Source organism: Hirsutella rhossiliensis (genome assembly GCF_020360975.1).
Source record: "Hirsutella rhossiliensis strain HR02 chromosome Unknown scaffold00005, whole genome shotgun sequence".
Classification (NCBI taxonomy): Eukaryota; Fungi; Ascomycota; class Sordariomycetes; order Hypocreales; family Ophiocordycipitaceae; genus Hirsutella; species Hirsutella rhossiliensis.
Genome location: NW_025408671.1, coordinates 3,486,876 through 3,509,697, shown reverse-complemented (window position 1 = coordinate 3,509,697; position 22,822 = coordinate 3,486,876). Strand labels below are relative to the sequence as shown.

At 60.8% G+C, this 22,822-nt stretch overlaps 11 protein-coding genes across 11 annotated transcripts; 7 read left to right on the top strand and 4 right to left on the bottom strand.

The window, feature by feature from the left end:
* Positions 1 to 1,722: 1,722 nt before the first annotated feature.
* Positions 1,723 to 2,685, top strand: HRG_05780 (CCAAT-binding transcription factor (CBF-B/NF-YA) subunit B domain-containing protein; the record flags this gene model as incomplete). Its single annotated transcript, XM_044864251.1, has 1 exon — positions 1,723 to 2,685. One exon carries the CDS (start codon positions 1,723 to 1,725, stop codon positions 2,683 to 2,685), a length of 963 nt encoding a protein of 320 aa, XP_044720783.1.
* Positions 2,686 to 3,924: 1,239 nt separating this feature from the next.
* Positions 3,925 to 5,133, top strand: HRG_05779 (phosphotransferase enzyme family domain-containing protein; the record flags this gene model as incomplete). Its single annotated transcript, XM_044864250.1, has 3 exons — positions 3,925 to 4,023; positions 4,075 to 4,691; positions 4,749 to 5,133. The coding sequence occupies 3 exons, from the start codon at positions 3,925 to 3,927 to the stop codon at positions 5,131 to 5,133; spliced, it is 1,101 nt and encodes a 366-aa protein (XP_044720782.1).
* Positions 5,134 to 6,513: 1,380 nt separating this feature from the next.
* On the top strand, positions 6,514 to 8,907 carry HRG_05778 (nonselective cation channel; the record flags this gene model as incomplete). The annotated part of the gene is made up of 5 exons (XM_044864249.1): positions 6,514 to 6,826; positions 6,882 to 7,533; positions 7,587 to 7,904; positions 7,953 to 8,016; positions 8,071 to 8,907. The coding sequence occupies 5 exons, from the start codon at positions 6,514 to 6,516 to the stop codon at positions 8,905 to 8,907; spliced, it is 2,184 nt and encodes a 727-aa protein (XP_044720781.1).
* Positions 8,908 to 9,404: 497 nt separating this feature from the next.
* On the bottom strand, positions 9,405 to 9,819 carry HRG_05777 (uncharacterized protein; the record flags this gene model as incomplete). Its single annotated transcript, XM_044864248.1, has 2 exons — positions 9,405 to 9,732; positions 9,815 to 9,819. 2 exons carry the CDS (start codon positions 9,817 to 9,819, stop codon positions 9,405 to 9,407), a joined length of 333 nt encoding a protein of 110 aa, XP_044720780.1.
* A 218-nt stretch (positions 9,820 to 10,037) lies between these two features.
* HRG_05776 (methyltransferase) lies at positions 10,038 to 10,838 on the top strand (the record flags this gene model as incomplete). Its single annotated transcript, XM_044864247.1, has 1 exon — positions 10,038 to 10,838. One exon carries the CDS (start codon positions 10,038 to 10,040, stop codon positions 10,836 to 10,838), a length of 801 nt encoding a protein of 266 aa, XP_044720779.1.
* A 287-nt stretch (positions 10,839 to 11,125) lies between these two features.
* HRG_05775 (LSM domain-containing protein) lies at positions 11,126 to 11,679 on the bottom strand (the record flags this gene model as incomplete). Its single annotated transcript, XM_044864246.1, has 3 exons — positions 11,126 to 11,421; positions 11,523 to 11,572; positions 11,666 to 11,679. The coding sequence occupies 3 exons, from the start codon at positions 11,677 to 11,679 to the stop codon at positions 11,126 to 11,128; spliced, it is 360 nt and encodes a 119-aa protein (XP_044720778.1).
* Positions 11,680 to 12,526: 847 nt separating this feature from the next.
* On the top strand, positions 12,527 to 15,391 carry HRG_05774 (cullin family domain-containing protein; the record flags this gene model as incomplete). The annotated part of the gene is made up of 4 exons (XM_044864245.1): positions 12,527 to 12,595; positions 12,877 to 13,047; positions 13,096 to 15,149; positions 15,214 to 15,391. 4 exons carry the CDS (start codon positions 12,527 to 12,529, stop codon positions 15,389 to 15,391), a joined length of 2,472 nt encoding a protein of 823 aa, XP_044720777.1.
* Positions 15,392 to 15,929: 538 nt separating this feature from the next.
* On the top strand, positions 15,930 to 16,954 carry HRG_05773 (fumarylacetoacetate (FAA) hydrolase family domain-containing protein; the record flags this gene model as incomplete). Its single annotated transcript, XM_044864244.1, has 3 exons — positions 15,930 to 16,021; positions 16,211 to 16,422; positions 16,527 to 16,954. 3 exons carry the CDS (start codon positions 15,930 to 15,932, stop codon positions 16,952 to 16,954), a joined length of 732 nt encoding a protein of 243 aa, XP_044720776.1.
* Positions 16,955 to 17,144: 190 nt separating this feature from the next.
* HRG_05772 (3-hydroxyanthranilic acid dioxygenase domain-containing protein) lies at positions 17,145 to 17,855 on the bottom strand (the record flags this gene model as incomplete). The annotated part of the gene is made up of 3 exons (XM_044864243.1): positions 17,145 to 17,606; positions 17,682 to 17,757; positions 17,824 to 17,855. The coding sequence occupies 3 exons, from the start codon at positions 17,853 to 17,855 to the stop codon at positions 17,145 to 17,147; spliced, it is 570 nt and encodes a 189-aa protein (XP_044720775.1).
* Positions 17,856 to 19,180: 1,325 nt separating this feature from the next.
* Positions 19,181 to 19,969, top strand: HRG_05771 (ctr copper transporter family domain-containing protein; the record flags this gene model as incomplete). Its single annotated transcript, XM_044864242.1, has 4 exons — positions 19,181 to 19,255; positions 19,329 to 19,512; positions 19,660 to 19,747; positions 19,852 to 19,969. 4 exons carry the CDS (start codon positions 19,181 to 19,183, stop codon positions 19,967 to 19,969), a joined length of 465 nt encoding a protein of 154 aa, XP_044720774.1.
* Positions 19,970 to 20,271: 302 nt separating this feature from the next.
* Positions 20,272 to 21,711, bottom strand: HRG_05770 (NUDIX domain-containing protein; the record flags this gene model as incomplete). Its single annotated transcript, XM_044864241.1, has 3 exons — positions 20,272 to 20,990; positions 21,110 to 21,326; positions 21,391 to 21,711. 3 exons carry the CDS (start codon positions 21,709 to 21,711, stop codon positions 20,272 to 20,274), a joined length of 1,257 nt encoding a protein of 418 aa, XP_044720773.1.
* Positions 21,712 to 22,822: the final 1,111 nt, after the last annotated feature.

Below are 22,822 nucleotides of genomic sequence, written 5' to 3'. Positions count from 1 at the left end.
AGCTTCGCGGCGCCAGAGGCCTATCATCGTCACCAGCCTCGTCCTCGCCCTCTCCATTGGCCGTGCTCCGCGTCAGGTGACAGCACGCGTCTGCGGCGCCCGGCTCTTTCACCGTCCGTCATCGGCCTTTTGCGCAGCTTTCGCTCGCCGCCAGCACCAACTCCGAGCCGCCGTCGCCCCCATCCCGGCGGTTGCACAAGAAGCAGAGGTACGTAGAAATGCTTGTCAGCCACCTCGCAAACGTCCCGCGACCGCTTCGGTCGTATTTGTCCCTGGCCGTTGCATCAATGGGCTGCGCGAGAGGCAAGCCTTGTCACTCCCTACCTACATTCATACATAGGTAGCCGGCCTTGATAGCTTTCCCCTCTCGGCTCCTCCGCCTTTCTTGCGGCGCGCCCCTCGTGCTTTCTTGGGTGTCTCTCTTTTGGATGCGCCATCGCGCGCGCCTCTTGCTCTGCGCCTCTCGCTCTGCGCCTCTTCACACTAGCGACTTTCTTGCGCCAGACTCTTCCGTCGCGCGTCTGTTTCCTCGTCGTCAGCCAGTGCTGCGTCTTCCTCCTCCCCTGCCGGCCTCTCCGCCAGCCTCTCCGCCATCATCTCACACGGCCTCATCCAAGGTACCCAGCTGCCTGATGCGCCTGTCAATCCCACGTCACTTCCGTCTTGGGCCTGAAGTCACCATGCACTCAGCTCAAATCAAATCGACAGCTTCCCCCCTCCGCATGACGCTAGCCCGAATCAAAGATCCCAAGCTTCCCAATTCTACCAATTCCCCCGTCTCCAAATGCAAGGCCACCGAGCTCCGCCTCCCTCTCTGCCCCTCCCCTGCCCGGCCTGCCCGTCCCGACGAGCACTGCAATAGCGCGAGAGGGCATCCTCTGCTCACTCGCCTCGGCCTGGGGCTTGCGACGCAGCCATGCCTCTCGGCGGGCTCGGCGGACCTGGCCTGTGCACGTTTCCGTCATGCATGAGGGTTTGCCAGCGCATCGCCAGTGTGGCCCCAAGCGCCGACGACGTCGTCCGCCAGCACCCCCCCCTCCCCTTCCTTTGCGCCCTATTCTTCCGTCGTACCTCTCTTGTTCAACCATTCGGCCTATAAGCATACAACAGGGGCTAACGGCTTTGGTTGGATAGACACTGCTAGCTCTCCGGCCGCGGCATCTTGCGAGACAAGGGACCACTCTGTTTCGCTCGCTTCTTCCCGCCTCAGTCGCACTGTCGATACCACAAACGGGACTCGATCTCACGTGGGGTCTCCATTTCTCCACGGCCGAGCCGCCCATCCACAGCTCGTCCCCCCCGCAACCGCGACATCAGCGTGCATGTACCCTGACCGACCTTGCACCTACGACACCCCAACGACTGCCAGCACATCCACACATCTCCGATAGATTGGGTGCCTGCACAGCGCCGCACGCAGTCGCGACCATCATACCCAAAGCGACTTGGGACGTCTCCCAACGCGCTGCCCGTGCCTAACCATACCCAAGCTGCTGCCCGCGCGTTTTAAACCCCAGTATTCGCTGGAGGGGTCTGTGCCTGCAGCCATTTGGTGTCCCATCTGTTGCTGCTTCTTGCTTGGCTGTCGCCCGTCCCGCCCAGTCGCCCTCATTCGTCCGGCCGTGGGAGCCTCGTTGGAGCAGAGCGAATAGCGTCGGGGATTCCCCAACAAGGCTTCGCGACGCACTCGCCACATACCCATTGTCCTCGTCCCACGGGATGATGGAATACGCGCAATATCCACAACAGCAGCAAAGTACGCATTCGGGTTACGCGGGTTCGGGCGCAAGCGCCGGTCTCACGTCGCCGACCAACCGCAGCATCGGCCAGCACGCCGTGCACTCTTCGCCGCTCCTCAACTCGCAGCAGCAGACGCAGCAGCAACCACAGCCGAGTCAACACCAGAGCCCCGGCATGTATCAGCCGCAGTACGGCGTGCCCCAGCAGGGCATGCAGCAGGTTCCCTACGGCATGCCCGGCATCCAGGCCGCCGCAATGGCTGCAACGGCCGCCGCGTCCGGCTCCAACTACCCCTACATGCACTCGGATCCCAGCATGTCCCAGACATCGCCCAGGATGGCCGGAGACGGCTCCAAGAAGGACAGCCGCCAGTCGCCGAGGATGAACAGCATGTCGCAAATACCCGGGCGGCGCATGAGCCAAGTGACCAGCCCCGGCGTGCCCAATGCGCCGGGCATGATGAACCACGGCGGAGGACGGCCGGGCGTCGCCCCACCCCAGATCCCACCCGGGCAGGCCATGCAGCATCCCCAGTCGCCCGACATGCCTTCTGGCGCGGCCGAGGAGTCGCCGCTATACGTCAACGCGAAGCAGTTTCACCGAATCCTCAAGCGGAGAGTGGCTCGGCAGCGGCTGGAGGAACAGCTACGGCTGACGTCCAAGGGCCGGAAGCCGTACCTCCACGAGTCGCGCCACAACCACGCAATGCGGCGGCCCCGCGGGCCCGGTGGCCGGTTCTTGACGGCCGAGGAGGTGGCGGCCATGGAGAGAGACGGCAAGGGCGACGATGCGAACAAGGCGGAGGGCGGAGACGCAGCCGCCGCCAGAACGGCGGACTCTGCAGGTACGAAGCGCAAGTCCGAAGCCGGCTCTGGTTCTCCTAATAAGAAGTCGAAGACAAGCACCAATAGCCCCGAAGACGGCGGGGACGAAGACGACGGCTGACGGATCTGGCTCGTCGGCCGCCCTTTCTCTCCGGGAACGGGTCGTGTTCCGCACACCATGTCATGTCGGCAGACAGGAGCTGCTCTTGTCACTTGCCTTGTTCCCCCTCTTCTCCACCTCGCTGGTCCCAGCCTCTCTCTCCTTTTGCTACGCATGGCGAGGTGTCGAGTCGATGGACAGGCCCGAGAGGAGTTTGTCGCGGTTGTCTATCACTCAGGATTTGGCTGCGCGGCCGCTGTCAAAGGAGGAGAGGGACGGCGAGTCCGGCAGTTGATTCGAAGCTTGTGTTTGTAATACATCCCCGGACTGGCAACAGCATGCTCGTGTGCCAATCATCATGCGAAGCGCAGAGGTATACAGGAACACTGGACGGACAGAATGCATGGATTATTCGATACGATGGATACCCCTCTTCCCTGTTTTTGATGCGGGTTTTGATGTGTGTTTTTTTTTTCAATACTGTCTTTGAACTTGAACCACCTGTGCTTCAGGGTGCTGGTCAAAGAGCGGGCCACTCGGTGGTGAGTGTGCGTTAGCAAACGTGGCAAGGGTCAATAAAGGTCGGAGGTCTTTGATGGCTGGATATAGACTCACGGGGTGATTGTCCGTCGCCGGATATTTATGGGGAGACTGCGTACGTGAAATGAATGGCTTTGTCTGTTTGTGCTTGGGTGTACTTGGTGTAGCTCGGTTGAAGCTGGGTCGTACAGGACAAGCAAAGCACCTTGGGTAGAAGGAGGCATGAGGCATGAGGCTTGAGGCTTGAGGCATGAGGCATGGAGGGTTATCCATCGGCTTGTTGCCGGCGAGCGGAAGTACCGAGCAGGCCCGGGGCAAAAGGCGGGGCAACGACCGAGGCGGCTGGGCCTCGGCTTGGCGACCAGTCGAAGCCGGTGCAGCCGGCCGTCGGTGGCCGAGAGTACGAGAGGGCAGCGCAATTAGCAATTAATTAGGGGGGGAGTACGGGGGGTGAAACCAGACAAGGCAACCAACCCCCTCGTCGTCTCTTTTTCCAGCGTCACACACACGACAGGCGCAGACATATTACTCTGTACTGTACATACATTCGTTGACCAGGCAGTGCCACTCTTTCCATCGTTGCCTCTTCCGGAAATCGATTGAGCTCCGCGCCAGCACCAGCGTCAAGCGCAGCCTGTACTCCCACTTCCTACGCGACGAGGCCCGGATAGCTTTGCTGGCTGCAGCTCCGGGTCGAGATCGCACCGGGTCGAGGTCGCCATGGCGGGCAAGGTGCGGCAGCCCATTGACGAGGCAGCCTTTGCCAAGTTTGTCACACAGAATGTGCCCCAGATCAAGACGCCGATGGAGCTGAAACAGGTGAGTGGCTGGAAGTCGTAGCAGCCGCCGCTCTAACGCCCTCGCGACCAGTTTGGCTTTGGCCAGTCCAACCCGACGTACCTGGTGACGGGCGCCGACGGCCAGCGCTTCGTGATGCGCAAGAAGCCGCCGGGCAAGCTGCTGTCCAAGACGGCGCACAAGGTGGAGCGCGAGTACCGCATCATGCACGCGCTCGAGGCCACCGACGTGCCCGTGCCCAAGACGCACTGCTTGTGCGAGGATGAGTCAGTCGTGGGCACGCCCTTTTATGTCATGGAGTTCCTCGACGGGCGCATCTTTGAGGACTTTGCCATGCCGGGCGTCGCCGCCGCAGAGCGCTCGCGCATGTGGCACGCGGCCGTCGAGACGCTCGCCCGCTTTCACGCCGTCGACGTGGCGGGCGTCGGGCTCGGCGGCTTCGGCAAGCCGAGCGGCTTCTACGCTCGACAGGTGCAGACGTGGAGCGCGATATGTGCCCGGCAAGAGGCCGTGGCTGATGTCGAGACGGGCGAAAAGGTGGGCAGGCTGCCGCACTTTGACGAGACGGTTGCCTTCTTCTTGAAGGACGGGCTGCAGCCGCGCGACAGGGCGACGCTGGTGCATGGCGACTACAAGATTGACAACCTCGTCTTTCACAAGACCGAGCCGCGCGTCATTGGGATTCTCGAGTGAGTTTTTCCCTGTTCCCGACAGACGGACAAGTGACTGAAGATGGGCCAACGCAGCTGGGAAATGTCCACCGTCGGCCACCCCCTTTCCGACGTGTGCAACTTCCTCACGCTCTTCTACACGGCCAAGGACCCGGCGACGGGCCGCCACTCCTCGCAGGGCTTCCTCCCCGGGCGGACACCGGGCCTGCCGACGGCGGACGAGGTGGTGGCGTGGTACGCGCAGGCGTCCGGGTACGACCCGCGGGCGGAGCTGGCGTGGGGCATGGCGTTTAGCATCTTCAAGCTGGCGGCCGTGTGCCAGGGCATCGCGGCGCGATATGCGGCGCGGCAGGCGAGCAGCGAGCAGGCGAGGCAGTACGCGGCGACGAGGGGTCCGCTCGCTGAGCTGGCGTGGAAGTTGGTGCAGGAGGCGGGCCGCGGGAGGGGGGAGCGGCTGTGAGGTGCTTTCTTCTTCTTTTTGCATGGAGCCTGAGCATTTGTTGATGCATGGATAGGGGATGCTATAGAGATGAAGCGTGATGTTCTTTGTTTACAGAAGCCGTCTTGCTGCTCCGGGCACACACACACGAGGCCAAGTTGTCGAGGGATAGGCAAAGTGGATTACAGATCCATCGAATATAGGAAAACTCTTGACTTGATGGAAGAGGTTGCGCAAGGCTGAGCGTTCAATAAGCACTGCCACTTTTACACAGCTTGTTTAACACACAGTCATGATGTCGGATAGGCTGCCGAGTGCTGCACCCCCCTGCCGACTAGGCAGTCATCGAGCGCTCATGGTAAGTTGCGTGTTTCTGAAAAAGAGAATAGTCGACTGTGTTCTGCATGGGATGGTAATTAATTTCAACTACAGCTGAGATGTCTGTGCAGGATGTGTTACTCGTGTTAGAATATAGTCGTGGCAGATTGTTTCCCAGCTGAGCTCACTTTCCAACATGCGTGTCAAGTATCAGAAACTTGTATAAGGATGCTGTTTGGTGACGAAACAAGTCGAGTTGATTCGTCGCTACCCGCAACAGTGACAGCCCGTCCAGACACCCCTTCAACTCAGTCGCTTCCCATCTGCCCAACTCATCCATCATCATACCTGCCCCTTTTTTTTCTCCAACTCTCCCGCCGGCTGGCTCCTGAGTCTTACTTCTTGCAGCATGTGGGTGGTGAAGTGTATTCCAGGATCAAGTTTGCTTGAGTATTATCGTCTTGTCCATCTCGGTTTGGCATTGGATCGATGATGTTGTGTGAAACATGGGGGCTGAAGTAGCTGTTGGAGATGTACAGTAATTACTGTACCTCCGTACAACAGAAGCAGTTCAAGCCGGGACTGTTGCGTTCGGATAATTACAGTGCTTGTAATTCATTTATTACCTGGCCTTTTATTGGTGGGCGTCGCAACGCTGCCGATGATCTCTCTCGGAAATCGACAACCTCAGACGGCCTGGCAAATCACGGCCCGGCCCCGCTCCTCCACGAGCCTGTTCCTGGTACCCTTCTGTAACCCCCCTGTTGCAATGACGCCAGGCGCTGGAAATCTTGGTCCGGCTTCAATCCTCTCCTCTGCATCCTTCTTTTCTTTGTTGCTATTTTTCACATTTTTTTCTCTCCTGCTTCACTTCTTGTTCATTGAACCAAAGACAAAAGTCACAATTCATCAGATTGGATAAATCCCCTCTTCCATTGCCACCCCTCGTCTCTCCGAGGCCGCTTTCTCGTCCTCTTCGCCACGCCTCGAGCTTCATCCACAAACGCTCCCAGCTCCCGCCTCTCCCTCCGACAGAGCCTGCTCCCCCTCCCTCCCGGCCTCGGGGCCCGCTGCGGACGCGCAATGGGGGATCGCAGGCGGCGCATCACCTTGCCGCCACTGCCTGCCTCCCCTCCTCTGGCTCCTCACCCCCATGACGAGCGCCGCCCGCTGCTGAGCCGCCCGCCGAGCCGTCAGGACGACCACGTCTACAGCTGCATGACCAACCCTCACAGCCATCTGCCCGTCTACACAAACATCCACCGCATCCGCCGCGACATCATCAGCGTCGTCGAGGACCACCTGAGCCTCGAGCAGCTGAGGGATGTGCGCATCAACGTCACCGTCGTGAGGCCCCTCGTCGACAAGTTCTACGAGCTCGGAGACATATCCATCGGTGAGCCACTCACTCGCTCTCTCTCCTGCTCCTCTCGCAGCGCTGACGGCCTCAGTCTACTGCCTGCTGGTCAACCGCGCCCAGTTCCTCACCGAGGAGTCTCAGTCGAGCAATCGCCAAAACGTCAACTGGTCGCGCGCCACCCTCTGCGAGCTCATCGCCACCCGCATCCTCCGCCGCTTCGGCGAGGACTACGACGGCTCCGACGGCCTCCTCCTGCTGGCCCACATCCTCGTCGCCGGCTTCGAGCCCTTCCAAAACGCCCCGCCGCACATCCGCGACGAGGCCAACGCAAAGACGTCGTGGACGCACTACCGCACCCTGCCCTCGCTCGAGGTGGCCATCCTGACGGAAAGCAAGCATTTCCTCAGCTCCTCCACCTGCCAGCGCGTCGTCGCCGCCATCTACGAGGGTCGCATCATCTACACCCCGTCCACCTTTTGGGACATCATCCCCGACCACTACAAGCTCAAGCCCATTTCCCTCTACGACCCGCGCGAGTCCCCCTTGCTCAACCAGTATCGCCTCATTGTGCCTCGCACCCGCAACATGCTCGAGGCCTTTCAGTTCACCGTCCTCCTCGCTCTCTACATTGGCGTCATGCTCATGCGGGAAAAGGACAAGGTTACCGTCCTCGAGGCCGTCTTTGCCGTCTACGCCTTTGGCTGGGGCCTGGACCAGTTTGCAACCATCCTAGCTCACGGCTGGTGAGAGACCTCTTCCCTGTCCCCTCTGACTTCCCCGATTGACTGGCCACCAGGAGTGTCTATACTCAGAACCTTTGGTCCTTTCTCGACGTCACCTTCACCTTCATCTACCTCGTCTACCTAATGCTGCGCCTGCATGGACTGCGCCTGGGCGACGCCGGCCCCGCCGAACAGGCATTCGACGTGCTGGCCCTCGCCGCCCCCGTCCTGGTGCCTCGCCTCGCCTTTGCCCTCCTGTCGGACAACTTGGTCTTTCTCTCCTTGCGCTCCATGATGGCTGACTTCTTCCTCCTGACTGCGCTGTCCGCCTGGTGCTTCTTTGGGTTCCTGCTTTCCTTGCTGTGGCTGGGAGAAGGCGCGCATCCCCTCGTGTAAGTTGCGGCCTGGCACGTTGCCGGAGAAGCAAGCTGACCGATTAGCACCATCTCGAAATGGATGATTTACATCTGGTTTGGCCTGGATGGCACAGGCATTCAGCGCTCGGTAAGGAGAGAGCGACCTTAGGGGCAATGTCTGTCATCTAACTCGGCACTCTAGGCGGAATTCCACTGGTTGCTGGGGCCCTGCGTCATGGTGGCATTTGCCTTTCTCGGCAATACCCTCTTCCTCACCATCCTCGTCTCGATGCTCTCCAACACCTTCAGCAACATTTCCACCAACGCCACGGCCGAGATCCATTTCCGACGGGCCGTGCTGACTCTCGAGGGCGTCAAGGCCGACGCCGTCTTCGCCTACCAGCCGCCCTTCAACCTCCTGGCCGTCTTCATGCTGCTGCCGCTCAAGTTTGTGGTGAGCCCGCGCTGGTTTCACAAGATCCACGTGGCCACGGTGCGGCTGGTCAACCTCCCCCTGCTGCTGCTCATCGCCGTCGCCGAGCGCCGCCTGCTGTGGCCGGCCGGCGCCGCCAACGCCTCGGTGGTCACCCCGCCGGCCAGGAGGTGGTTCTGGCGCAAGTGGCAGCTGTCGGCGCACAAGTACATGCGCGCAGTGTTCGAGGTGCCGCCGCCCGACGACGTGCACGACGACATTGCCGTCGACGACGACCTGACGCACCACCTGATCCGGCGGCAGTTTACCAGGCAGACGTCGGCGGTGCAGGTGACGCCGCGGAAGCCGTCTCGGCGGGACTCGATGTTCCCGGGCCTCGCGAGCAAGCTGCGCACCTCGTTCACCGAAAACGGCGGCGACCCCGAGGCCATGGCGGCCAAGATTGTGGCCATGGAAAAGTCGATGCAGCGCATGGAGGCGATGCTGGCGAGGCTGGTGCCGCGTGGCGAGGAAGACGACGATGTTTTCGATGGGCATGGAGAGAGCAGCACACTCAAGGAGGGCGATGGGTTTACGGCCGAGTCATCCTACAAGGGCCAGGAGTGAGTGAGAAGCATAGCATGGCGTTTTTGGTATTGCACAGGGTATTTGGATAGGTGCGGATGCGTTGATGTCGACTATCTCTGGTATTTGGACATGGCATACACATACCCATACATATAGACTGACTATGAAGACTGACGTTGGTGGCCTGTTTGCTGCTCGTACGCGCTGGTTACGTTACCGTTGACTACCTGGTTGTCTGCCCGGCTTGCGTGGTGCATGCAACAAGTCGTTGCCCGTTGCTCGAGCGTGAGTCACTGAATGATTGAATGATTCGACAATGACCACCTTTCGTCTTTTGCCACGACTACCATAGATAGACTTTCGAGAAGCAAGGTCACGCAAGGCAATCACACAAGACCTCTCCCCCCCCTTCTCCTCTCCAGAAACAAAGGCCCAGGTCATCTACAGAGCCGTCGCCACTCTCGCTCGCTCGCAGCAAACACACACAAGCACCAGCAGAGCACAACGCAGACGCAATCAGCAATGTGCACAGTCACCTACTTCCAGCACAAGGACTGCGGGCACATGTGGGCGGCGGTGACGGAGCCGTGCGGGCCGCGGATGGGCTTCTCGACGTGCCCGAGCTTCGTGGCCGCCGACGCCGCCAAGCCGGCGCCGCGCGTGTACCGGACGCGGACGCGGGCGTGCCCTCGCTGCTGCTGCTGCTGGGGGGGCGGCGCGGCGTCGTGGTGCGGTTGCCACGACGGCAACGCGGTGCGCGTCGTGGAGCGCATGGGCTGGGGCGTCAAGCTGGGCGCCGGGCCGGACGAGGGCGACTGGGGCGTGGATGTGAGGTTTTCGGCGAGGGGTGGCGGGTGCGTCGTGCTGTGACGAGACTTGAGGCCTTTGATGATGGAGGGTTTGGGAGAAGTGGAGGTCGCGGTAGGGATCACGGCCCACCCTTTACTGCATCGACGTCGAGATTTCGGATACTTTGACGAATCACAATGTCAAAGAGCGTGGCTATGAGTTTTCCTCAGCCACCACCGTCCGTCCCAACTCTGGATACGCCATCGAGTCTAGTTGTGAGGTGGGTCTAATTACCTCGTCCATCTCCAGGAAGCCACCAAGACAAGAAAACGCAAGAGAGGAAGAAGGCAGCCAGATGAAAAGCCTCTAATCCCCTCCCCATGCTGCCCACGCCCGACACGTCGCACGTGCCGTACGAGCGCGTCTACGAGCCGGCCGAGGACTCGTTCCTGCTGCTCGACACGCTCTCGTCGGCGGCGGAGCGGCAGTTTCTGCGCCAGGCGCTGGGCACGGCGCCCGGCGGCAGCACGGCCGCGGCGCCGCTCGTCGTCGAGGTCGGCACCGGGTCCGGCGTCGTCGTCGGCTTTGTCCACGCCCACGCCCGCGACATCCTGGGCACGCCGGCCGTCCTCACCGCGGGCGTCGACGTCAACGCCTTTGCCTGTCGCGCCACCGTCGCCACCGTCGCCAGGGCGCAGCAGGACGCTGACGGCCCCGAGCAGCATGCCGCCTACCTGGGCGCTTGCATGGCCGACCTGACGGCCCCCTGGCGGGACCACTGCGTTGACGTGCTCATCTTCAACCCGCCCTACGTCCCGACCCCGGACCTGCCCTCCCGCCCGGCCGGCTTCTCACACGACGTCTTCGGCCCCCCCGGCCCGCGGCAGCAGCAGGCGCTGCCGTCCTTTGACGACGACTCGTACCTGCTCGCCCTCTCCTACGCTGGCGGCGCCGACGGCATGGAGACGACGGACCGCCTCATCGCCTCCCTGCCGCGCATCCTCTCCCCGCGCGGCTGCGCCTACATCCTCCTGTGCACCCAGAACAGGCCCGACGACGTCAAGCGCCGCATACTCGCCTGGGGCCCCGAGTGGAGGGCCCTGACCGTCGGCTCCAGCGGCAAGACGGCCGGCTGGGAGAAGCTGCAGGTTGTGCGCATATGGCGTGAGGCCGCGAGCTGACGCAGGTGGGCATGACGACTCTTGGTATTCCCGAAGCTACTTTCCGCGCTGGAGTGGTATATAACCCCCCTTTGCCATTCTCCATCATGCCATCAAAGTGTCTTGTTGTAAAAACGCAGTATTGTGACCCAACGTCCCCAACGCCCAAGTCCATGGCCTAGCGGTATTCGTCTTCATAGCCCGTCCCCGCCATCTGAGTTTGGTTTTTCTCGGACCCTCAAACTCTGCACCAAGGCCGCAAAGCATGGTCTGCGACCCCTCGCTGCCCCCCAAGCACTGGCTTTGATCTAGCCTCGTCCACGACCACGCCCGCGACCGCGACCTCTGCCGCCTCCTCTGCCGCGCCCACGTCCTCCCCGATCGGCCTCCTTGCGGGCCTTGTTCTTGGGCTTGGGGGCGTCGTCGATCAGTAGCGTGTCGAGGGGGAGCGAGTCGGGGAGGATAAAGTATCGGATGGTCGAGCCGCGAATGTTCATCGAGTCGAGAGAGATGGGGCTCTGACCCTTGGCCGTCATCTTGACGTTGCGGAGAGACGTGTTCATCTGGGGGGAGACGGACGCAATGGTGCCGTGGACAATGGTGCCTGCAGAGAGCGTCAGGAGTCAGCCTCGTGCATTTTTGCTACTGCGCGTGCGCGGGCGTGTGTCTGCTGGTGTAACAGATGCGGGACAGCTTCGGCAGTACCATTCTTGAGCTCAATCGTCACCGTCTCGCTGGCGCACTTCATCAAGAATCTGGTCGCTCGACGTTAGCTACGGGCTTGGCTTGGGGACAAAGGCTCAGCGCAGTCCCGTGTCTTTGGGAGGGTAGTTGGGGAGAATAATCACCTCACGAGCTTCATCTTGGCGGTCGTGGCGTGCGAGCGAGCTGAGTGTCGCAAGTAGGAGAAATGCTTCGGTTGCGACGCGATGAGCAGTTGCGTTTCTCGCTCATCGACTGGGGCGCGACCTCGAGAGGCGCTCGAAATTGTACGGCGGCGGAAAAACGATGGGCGAGGCTGGCTGTCACGTGCAGCTGTCAGCTCGCGACATCACCTACCCTGTAGTAGCGTGCAGGTACTAGTTGCGGTGAATAAAGTACCCAGATATCGTCGCCCTGTCAATCTTCCGTCTGCGCCATCTGCTGCCAGCTGCAAAGGCTGAGCTGACGGTGAGCAGTCACTCGAGGTTTGCCATTTCTGCAATATTTTTCCCGTGAAGATCACAGTGCCTACAAAGCTCGTAGACGGAGACCTAGAGCGTACTGTTTGTACATGCATACATACCTGGTAGGTACCCAGGTAGGTATTTACACGGCGTTGTGGAGCAGGGCATTGTCTCACCGCCATCCAGATCTGGAAATCCCCAGTACCCCGGGCCGGCCTGGGGCTCTTATCGATAAGGCCCGTTTGACACTGCCAACGCCGGCTTCCCTGACCCTTTCCTCCTCTTGACCTCGTGCAAGCTTTCGGGCAATTTGCCAAAGCCGTGAAACCGCTGCATGGCCATGCGACGATCCACGACCTGCTTTGTCTCCCTACCCTACCCAGACCACGAGTTTCGAGCCATGCGTCCCAGCGGTTGCAGATAAGAAACCGGCTCGCCCGATTGCCCCACCAACAAGCGACTTTCAGCTCTACAGCACACATTGCCATCCATTACCCCCAGTCTCGGCGACGGCTGCGAGGCTCGGGACAGAGCTGAGTCGCCATGATCTCTGGGCGAGGGGGCTCGGGTGCCCGTGGTGGCCGCATCCGACCACCTCGTCGCTTCGTACGCGTGAGCAACCGATTCCCTCATGCTGCCCCTGTCACTGCCCTCCTCGCCCCTCAAACAAACGCACCAACGCACACGGGTGCACGACTACCTCCCTCCCCCATGCTTGACACGTCGGGCTTCTTGACTACATCCGCAGAGTGGCTGCCTTGGTGGCGTACGGCTCTGTCCACGTCCTTCGAGACTTCATGACCCTCCTTGACTCCTTCAACATCCGCTGGCCCCCACGCCCACGCCCCGTGTCTTTCGAGCGGTGCAGAGCGGTGCTTCTGGCTAACACGCAGAGGCTGCAGTCCAACGGAGAGGGTGCCGATTTCGAGGCTTGCTGGCACATGCTCGAAGAAGCCCTCCGCGACATCCACAACAAGAGCTGCGGCCGACTTTCCTTCGAGGAGCTCTACAGAGCTGCATACAAGATTGTCATCAAGAAACAGGGCGGCGCTCTCTACGACCGAGTCAAGCACTTTGAGGAACAGTGGTTTGCCCAGCATGTCATTCCCAAGATCGAGGTCTTGGTTACCAAGAGCCTCATCAACATCGGCGTCGACAAATCCTCAAGCTCCGTCAACGAGCGACGGCAAACGGGGGAAAAGTTCATCAAGGGCATTAGAGACACTTGGGAAGACCACAACATGTCGATGAACATGATGGCTGATATCCTCATGTATCTCGACCGAGGCTACACCCAGCAGGAGCCAAACCGCGTGCCCATCTTCGCCACCACCATTGCCCTTTTCCGCGACCACATCCTGCGTTCATGCCTCAACGCAAACACCAGTCAGCTAGTCATCGACATCCTCATCTTGGTCATGCTCGATCAGATTGACATGGAGAGAGAGGGCGACGTCATTGACAGGAACCTCATCCGGAGCTGCAGTCGAATGCTCAACTGTCTCTACGAGACCGAGGACGAAAGCGAGAGCAAGACGCTCTACTTTACCATTTTCCAAAGTCGCTTCCTCGACAACAGCCTCGAGTTTTACGCAAAGGAGTGCCAGCGACTGTTGAGAGACGCCGACGCCAGCACCTGGCTGAGGCACACTCAGCGGCGCCTCGGCGAGGAGGTCGACCGATGCGGGACGACGATTGAGCTGGAGTCGCTTCCCAGCATTCTGGCCGTCATTGACCAGGCACTGATCAGCGCCCACTTGCAAGATTTTCTGCTGATGGAGGGAAGCGGGCTCAAATGGATGGTTGATAATGACAAGATCGAAGACTTGTCCATCCTCTACAAACTCATCACCAGAGTGGACGGAAATAAGACGGCTCTGCGGGAGATTCTTCAGCGGCGAGTCGTCGAACTTGGCATCGAAATCGAAAATGCACTCAAGGACACGGACTTCTCTCCGGCCCAAGGCGACGGAGACGATGCCGGCGAGGGAGAAAAGACCAAGACGCTGAACCCCGCGGCGCAGCAAACTGCAGCGGCCATCAAATGGGTCGACGACGTGCTGCGCCTCAAGGACAAGTTCGACACTCTGCTGAGCCAATGTTTCCAGGACGATCTGGTCATCCAGACGGCGCTGACCAAGAGCTTCGCCGACTTTATCAACTTGTTCGGCCGCAGTTCTGAGTACGTCTCTCTCTACATTGACGACAATCTCAAGCGAGGCATCAGGGGCAAGACGGAGGCGGAAGCCGACGCTGTGTTGGAGAAGGCCATTGTCCTCATCCGGTACCTGCAGGACAGAGACCTGTTCCAGACGTACTACCAGCGTCATCTCGCGCGGCGCCTGCTGCATGGCAAATCCGAGAGCCACGATGTGGAGAAGCAGATCATCTCTCGGATGAAGCAGGAGCTGGGCCAGCAGTTCACGAGCAAGTTTGAGGGCATGTTTCGAGACTTGGTCACGTCGACGGAGCTCACGTCGAGGTACCGGGCTCATATCAACACCGTGGGCGACGGCAGCAAGACAATCGACCTGCACATCAGCGTCCTCACCACAAACTACTGGCCGCAAGAGGTCATGGGCCGCCAGGCTTTGATCGGGGACGGATCCCGGGTGGTGTGCAACTACCCGCACGAGGTGAAGCGACTGCAGGCGAGCTTTGAGCAGTTCTACCTGGCCACCCGCAACGGACGCAAGTTGACGTGGGTCGGGTCGACGGGAAGCGCCGACATTCGATGCACGTTCCCGGCCATTCCCGGCAAGTCGGGTGCGCTGGCTCGGGAACGGCGGTATGAGATGAATGTGCCGACGTTTGCCATGGCTGTGCTGCTGCTGTTCAACGATTTAGGGGACAGCGAGAGCCTGTCGTTTGAGGAGATTCAGGCCAAGACGGGCATCTCGACGCAGGACCTGATGAGAACACTGACGGCGATTGCTGTTGCGCCCAAGTCGCGCGTGCTGTCCAAGGAGCCGCCGACCAAGTCGATCAAGACGGGTGACAAGTTTTGCTTCAACGCATCCTTTCAGAGCAAGGCGGTGCGAATCAAGGCGCCCATAATCAATGCCGTTTCCAAGGTGGAGGACACGCAGGAGCGGAAGACGACGGAGGAGAAGAACACGCAGACTCGAGCCCACATTATAGACGCGGCCATTGTGAGGATTATGAAGTACGTTTGCTCTCGTGTCGCTCCAATGCCAATGCCAATTTGCTGACAGAAGGGGTGGCAACAGGTCCCGAAAGGAGCTCAGCCATTCGCAGCTCGTCAGCGAGGTTCTCGGCCAGCTCTCGGGGCGCTTCAAACCCGAGGTGTCGCTCATCAAGAAACGGATCGAGGACCTCATTGTGCGAGAGTACCTGGAGCGGCCGGAGGACGAAGACGCACCATCGACGTACCGGTACGTGGCCTGACGAGAGGCGCGCCGTCTCACGAATGACGAAGGAGGGGGCTGCATTTTGCACATGGCACGGCGTCGGGGGCATCTGGAGGAGATTTTGAGGCGCGGTGTTGGTAGGCTAGACGTTGATATCTTGTGTGTTTTTGGCAGAGCGAGCTTTGGATGGCACATGGCACAGGCCGGACGCAGAGTAAAGGTCAGATTACAGGGCGACGGGGTAGGAGCAGGCAGGCAATGCGGCCGAGGTTTCTATTCATTTGAACGTGCGGTTTCTGCTGTCTCGTCGTGCACGATGTCGTCGACGGGCGGGGCACGCTAAAAGATGGGCCTGTCCCCACTGTAGCTCCGACCGACGTCGGCCGCCCGAGGACGAGGCAACGACTTGCCGAGACACTTTGCTGTACTCGAGCCTGTCTCACCCTCTGCAACTTCTGTATCCGTATTTTTTCCCCTCTTTCCTCGCCGACTCAGACCCCTTGCTCATTCGTCGTCCAAACGGGAGAGAAAAGAGAGGGGGCGGTCGCCCAGGGACACAGCAAGACACGGGAGCAATGACGGCGCTCAGGCGATGCATGGCCACGATGGCGTCGTCGCGGGGGCTCAGGCAGGCGGGCAAGGTTGTCTGCATCGGGCGCAACTACGCGTGAGCACTCCTGTCCTTCCCCTCTATCTCCCCCCCTCTCTCTCCCCACGCAAAGCCGATATGGTTTCCCGAGTGCGTGTCTCGCTCGATCAGGACGCCGTACACTCCACCCCTCCCAGATGCAGCCATGCTTGATTCACACTATGTAAAATGGGAACGGCATTGCTGATGCGAGAGAGTCCGTCGAAGAGCACACATTGCCGAGCTGGAAAACGCCAAGCCCAAGCAGCCCTTCTTCTTCCTCAAGCCGCCGTCGTCGATGCTGTTGCCGGGCGAGGGCCCGTGTCTGCGGCCCAGGGGCGTCGACATGCACTTTGAGGTGGAGCTCGCGCTCGTCATGGGCAAGATGGTGCGGGACTTGAGAGCCGAGGACAAGCAGGGTGCCATGGGCGCCATTGAGGGTCAGTCTCTCTCTCTCTCACTCACTCACTCACACACAAACACACACACACTAGTTGAATCTCGCCGTCACTGATTTGTTACTGACGCGCGTCCCACGGGCCAGCCTACGCCGTCGCCATTGACATGACGGCGCGCAACACGCAAGACGAGGCCAAGAAAAAGGGCCTGCCGTGGTCCATTGCCAAGGGTTTCGACACCTTCCTGCCCATGAGCCGGCCCATCCCCAAGGCGGCGGTGGCGGACCCGCACGACGCGGACCTGTACCTCGACGTCAACGGGCAGGCGCGGCAGCGCGGGTCAACGGGCCTCATGGTGTATCGCATCCCGCGCATCCTCAGCGACATCTCGCGCGTCATGACGCTGCACCCGGGCGACATTGTGCTGACGGGCACGCCGGCGGGCGTCGGGCCCGTGGCGCCGGGCGACGTGATGCGCGCGGGCTTGCTGGTGGGCGGGCGCGAGGTGGCCGAGGGCCGCATCGAGGTCCGCGTCGAGGAGTCGCCGTCGTCGTATGTGTTTGCCGAGACGTGAGCAGCGGGGGTGATGGAACTATGTATCTATATATCAAGTCGTGGTATAGATGGAAAGACAACAAGGCAAGAGGATACAATTATTTCGCACGACGGATATAGAGGTCATCGATATCATCCCACAACACCAGGCAATGTTACACACGTCGAGTCTAGAAACTGAGCCTCCTCCTGTTGCCGGTGAAAGCGCCTCAGCACGCCTCAGCCTCGAGGTTGGGGTTGGGGATGGAGCCGGGCTTGGGCGCCCAGTCGGCGAGGGTGCCGCAGACAGGACAGGTCCGCTTGTCGTCGCTGGCGCGAAAGTCCTCGACGGCCAGCTTGACCTGGGAACCCAGGTCGGTGCAGTGAAAGGCGGCCTCGTGGACTATGACGGGGTTGTCGTCGTGGTGGCAGCGGATGCAGTACCAGCGCATGCGGTCGAGGGCGTCGGGGGGGCGGCGCTGCTCGATGACGATGCCGACCGTGTCTGCGAAGCGGACGGGGTTGTGGGGCACGTTGGCGGGCAGCAGGAACATGGCGCCCTCGCGGATGACGACGTCGCGGAAGAGGCCGTCGTCGACGACCTTGAGGGTCATGGCGCCGCGGTACTGGTAGAACCACTCGGGGGTCTGGTTGATGTGGTAGTCGGTGCGGCTGTTGGGGCCACCGACGATCTGCTTGGTGGGGGCCGGGGGTCAGTCCGAGGGGGCGCGTCCCGGGGGAGGAGAGAGGAGAGCGGAGAGACGGACCATGACGGTCACGTCGTCATCGTAGATGCAGCAGTTGCTGACGGGGGGCTTGAGGAGGTGGCTGTTTTCCTCGAGCCTGGGTCATGTCCAACCAAGGTCAGCTCGTGTTTGGTAGCCCGTGGCTTGGGGGATCGACTCTCACCACTTTGGCAGGTTGATGGGCGACGAAAGCATGCCTGTTGGAAGCCGGCGCCGACACCTGGTGATTTCTTTTCTTGCTGTCTCGATGTCTCACCCGTCTTGCTCTAGTGAGGAGGGACCAGCCGCCGAGAGTCGGACGTGGCCTGATGGCGGGGCTGTGACCGCCTGCCTATTGTTATTGCCGAGGCCAGTGAAGAATGAATGGCTGACCGGGAGTGGATTTCGGGGGAGGTGGGATAGAGGCTGTCGAGCCTGATCGGTCGGCAGCCCACGGCGACGGGTGGCGACGGGTGCAGTGCAGGAACACCTGCGCAGTTGCCCCGTCGCGGCTAATAATAAGTACACTTTGCGTGCAGGCAGGGGTGGTGGGTACCTGCATGCTCGGGCTTCCGATGGCGCCTCACTTGCGTCGTTTGCAACAGGCGCCTCGACACAGAGGCAGGTACAAAAAAACTCCGTAACTACTCCGTACTGTATCTACATTTTTGGAAGTACCAGGTAGTAGGTACTTTGCAGACTGACCTACAGCGCTGGCCCGTCATGTGTCTTTTGGCATCTCGTCAACCAGCAGATGATGCATCAATACCAAGTGCGGGAGTGAGTAAGTTTATTCGTACCTACCTTATCCGTACTTGCGGACTAATTAATACATCGTAAACATTGGATTCCTTGTTGCCTCATCTGACCTGCAACGCCACCACCAGAGGTATGTACCCAGTATCTACCTACCCACCTACCTACCTTACCTCTAGTACCTGCTCCCGGCCACCAAGCCGGGGCACGTTCCCGCCCTCACGGACCCCTAAATCCCCTACACGCTGACCGTGACGACGTCTCTGGTCCGAGTACGGAGTACCTCCCTGCTCAAGTGCCGTCTACATGCTGCGCGCCGGCCGTCCCTAGCACGGTACAGGTCGCGTCTACCTGCGGACCGTTTCCCGCGCCATTAGCGAAACGTGCTCAGCCGATGGGCCTGGTGGACGAATGATTATCTGCTCAGCCCATCCACGCCCTTTGTCCCGCCTCCCTTTCTATGGCCTTGCAGCCCCCATCGCCTCGAGCCTCGCCCGCTCGCTCCCACTCCTCCTCCTCCACCATCGTTACCATCGTTACCATCGTTACCACCGTCACCACCGTCACCACCGTCATCGCCAGCACCACCCCGAAGCGGCTCCCCGGTACCCGACAATCCTACGCCAGACAGCCAACCTCTGTCCTCCTCTGCGACATCGCCCTTCAACATCCAAACCTCTATCCCGGGGTCGATCCCCAAAACGACAAGCAAACTAGGCGGGAGCACCACTCGCCTGCCTCGTCGCCACCGCTTCCTCTCCCTCGCCACGCCCTCGTCCCGGGCTATGGACCATTCACACATGGGCCACGGCCACATGGGCCATGGCGGCTCGGGCATGGACGACATGTGCAGCATGGACGTATGCCATTCCTTTTCACTTTCTTCCTCTGACGATGCCATCCAAGCCCCTCTCGCTGACCCTCCCTGCTCAGATGCTCTTCACCTGGGACACGACAAACCTCTGCATCGTCTTCCGCCAATGGCACGTCCGCTCCACCACCTCCCTCGTCTTCTCCCTCATCGCCATTGTCCTCCTGGCCATGGTCTACGAGGCCCTCCGTTCCCTCTCCCGCCGCTTCGAGGCCAGCCAGAACCGCCGCCTCGCCGACATGCCCAGTGAGCACAACCCCCCCCTTCCAAGGCTTCTTTCTTGCAATTGCGCCATTTCTCCTCGTGACCCATGGGATCTGTGCCGATGCTGAAACGTTGCCCCCAAAAAAGGTTGTCAACACCCTGCTGAGACCACCCCCTTCCTCGTCCCAGGGCAACATCGGGTCCAGGCGGCCCAACGCGTGCACCTCATCAAGGCCCTTCTCTACGCCCTGCAAAATTTTTACGCCTTTATGCTCATGTAAGAAGCCGTCTTCCGTTTCCTCCTCCCATCTCCTCGACCCGACGCCCCTTCGCTCAGTGGCGTACGTGGTTCGCTCCCTGAAGCTAAACTCGTATCCAAAGGCTGGTCTTCATGACGTACAATGGCTGGGTGATGGTGGCCGTCTCCGTCGGCGCTTTCCTCGGATATCTCGTCTTTGGACAGTCGACGTCGGCGACAAAGGACAATGCGTGCCACTAAGAACATCCGCGTCGCTGCACATGGCCCTCGGCCGGCTACGGGCAGGCCTGGGTCGCCCTGAATTGCTCGCTTTGTACAGATCTCCTTCTAAGAAGCCTTGTCTAACGTACAGACACCGGTCTTGTTCTCTTGAGCCTCTACCCGCCCCTCTAACATCATCTAGAAGCGCCATTGCAGCTCGAGCCTCCTCTAGTCAAATCCAAATAGCCAAATCCAAAAAAAAGGTACACATGTGCAATTGTGATATTTGGGCAGACGCAATGTAGGCGTCTTGTCTCATGTCACACCGTCCCAGCCACCCGCTACATTTTGGGAGAGCCCTTGTTCCCGTTGGCCTTGTCCTGCGGCGCGGTCTCTTGGAAGGCGCCCTCCCGCTCGGCGCGCATGATGATATCGGAGTCGCCAAGTGTCTGGTTGTGCTCCATCTCGGGCTCCTCAGCGTAGGCGATGCGGGCGGCGTCGACGAGGACGCGGCCCGTCATGCCCCAGACCTTGAACCGGCCCTCGAGCTCCAGCTGGTCGTCGACCGCGCCGGCCAGGTTGCTCTGGGCGCTGGCGGCGCTGCTGCGGCGGCGCGGGCGCGGCTTGGACACGCGCTGGTTATTGACGGGCACGTAAAAGTTGTGAACGCGCCAGGGCACGTCCTTCCACGCGATCCAGGCGCCGTCGTACCAGTGGCCGGGGGGCAGGGCCTGGCCGGGGGGTGGGGCGAGGTCGGCGGTCTTGAGGAAGTTGTAAAAGGGGGCGCTGAAGACGGCGGCCACCTCGCGGGCGTCGAGGCGCGGGATGAGCGACTCTTCTACGAGGGGCGGCGCGGTGTCGTCGTCATCGGCGGCGGCATCGGAGGACAAGAGGGAGCGGTCGGCGTGGAGAAAGGCGACGCAGGGCCTGACGACGAGGTGGGTGCGGGCGAGCGAGGGCGGGAGGAGGCAGAGGGGCTCGATGCGAAAGGGGCGCGGGATGCGCTGGTCGTCCATGGGGAGGCCGATTTCCTCAAAGGCCTCGCGGCGGGCGATTTGGTCTGCTCTCGCGCATTTAGTCAGCCTTGTTCTTGCTCTTCTTTCCAGGAAAGTCCAATCAAAAAAAAATTAAGGAGCCTCTGCAGGAGTTGTGAAGCAACGAGGGAGAGGAGACTCATACAGGGCGTCTCGAGGGCGCTGTCGGCCTTTCCGCCGGGCAAGGCGGCGTGGCCCGAGAAGCTGCGCAGGCTGGCGGCGCGCATGGTGACGACGACGCGCAGGTCGCCGGCGCGGTCGGCGTAGAGCAGAACGAGGACGGCGGCGCGGCGGCGGGCGGGCAGGGCGTCCCAGAGGGGGAAGGGGGGCGGCTTGTAGGCGCGCAGGCGGTTGAGGGCGGCCTTTTTTGAGAACCGACAGGGTGAGAAGAGCACGATGGGCAGGGAAAAGGGGGCATAGACATACCACGGAAAGGGGGTTTAGCGAGGCCATTGTCGACGCATCGTAGTAGAGGGACGCCTGCGGCTGGGCGGCCGACGCCGGTTCCTCGTCGTCGTCGTCTTCCTCGCCGTCGTCCTCGTCGTCGTAGTCCTCCTCTTCGTCTTGGTCGTCCTCGTCGTCAGAGATAGTATCCGGCCCAAGCTGTTCGCGCACACGAGATACGTCAGCCTCGACGCCGAGGTCCCGCTCCAGCCGGTCCTGCTCGTCGTCGTCGTCGCCGTTGTGACTGTCGCGCCGGGGTCCAACAGGTAGGGGTTGTTGCTGCAGCGGAGACGCAAGCGTCATGTTCTTCCCCCGGCCCGGTCCACGCAACCTCGTGCTGCTGCTGCTGCTGCTGCTGCTGGCCCTCTTCCTCCCGCAGCAGCAACGCGAGTCGAGAGATTGGGGTGGCGACGGGTGGTGGCTGGCGTGGTTGTTGTTGGCTGGCGGGTTGGTTCCGACGTCGTTGGATGTTCGTCGTTCGTTTCACGCATGGAGAGGAGAGGGGATGACAAACAAAGGCCAATCTCGGGGCGCCGGAGGGAACCTGGGAAGGAGGGGTTGTTGGTGCCCTCGCACCTGCCCTCGCACCTGCCCTTCCCCCTCCGCGGGCCCGCAGCGGCCGACGACGACGACCCGAACCGACCGGTCGTTAGCTCATCTCCTAGCCCGTGCAGTACGTAGAGAGAGGCGTGTTAGCGCGGGCGTCTTGCCACCCAAAAAAAAAGTCCCGACCGATTCGGCCCCCAACTTTCCTCTCTCTCCCCTCTCTCCCCTCTCTCCCCTCTCTCCCCTCTCTCCCCTCTCTCCTCTCTCCCCTCTCTCCCCTCTCTCCCCTCTCTCCCCCCTGGTGCATATTCCCACCACGTCTCGATTCTCGTTTCCATGTCTCTCCGTCTCATCGCTGGTCTCTCCGCTTCCGAGTCTCTCCGTCTCAGTCGCCCGTCTCTCGCTCGCCCGTCTCTCGCTCGCAGACCGACCAAGGTCGCAGCTGCCCGTGTGCAAAAAACGGACAAGGCTTTCTTTGGGCGGCACCAACGTCTTTCTACTGCTGCTTTCTTTTCATCTGCGGCTATGGGTCCCGGTGGGGAGAAAACATGGAGTCAAGGATGGATGGAGAAAGAGGAGTGGTGATAGCAAACGCTTTTGAAATCGTAACCCAACAGTAAGCAAACTGGATACCTATCGTCGGCTGGACAAGCATAGTGAAGGACAAACAAACAAAGGAAAGCCAACGAGAAATGCTCCGACACGGCTCTAAGCCCCTAACGCCGCGTACAGACCATCTCCCATTTGTACACAACGGAGATGGCGTCGGCCGAGTCGATATCTCCCATTCTCAATCTCATCCTGCACCGCCCCTCCTTTCCATTATCGAAGCACCTCAAACCATGTTGATAGAAGAATTAGAATAAAA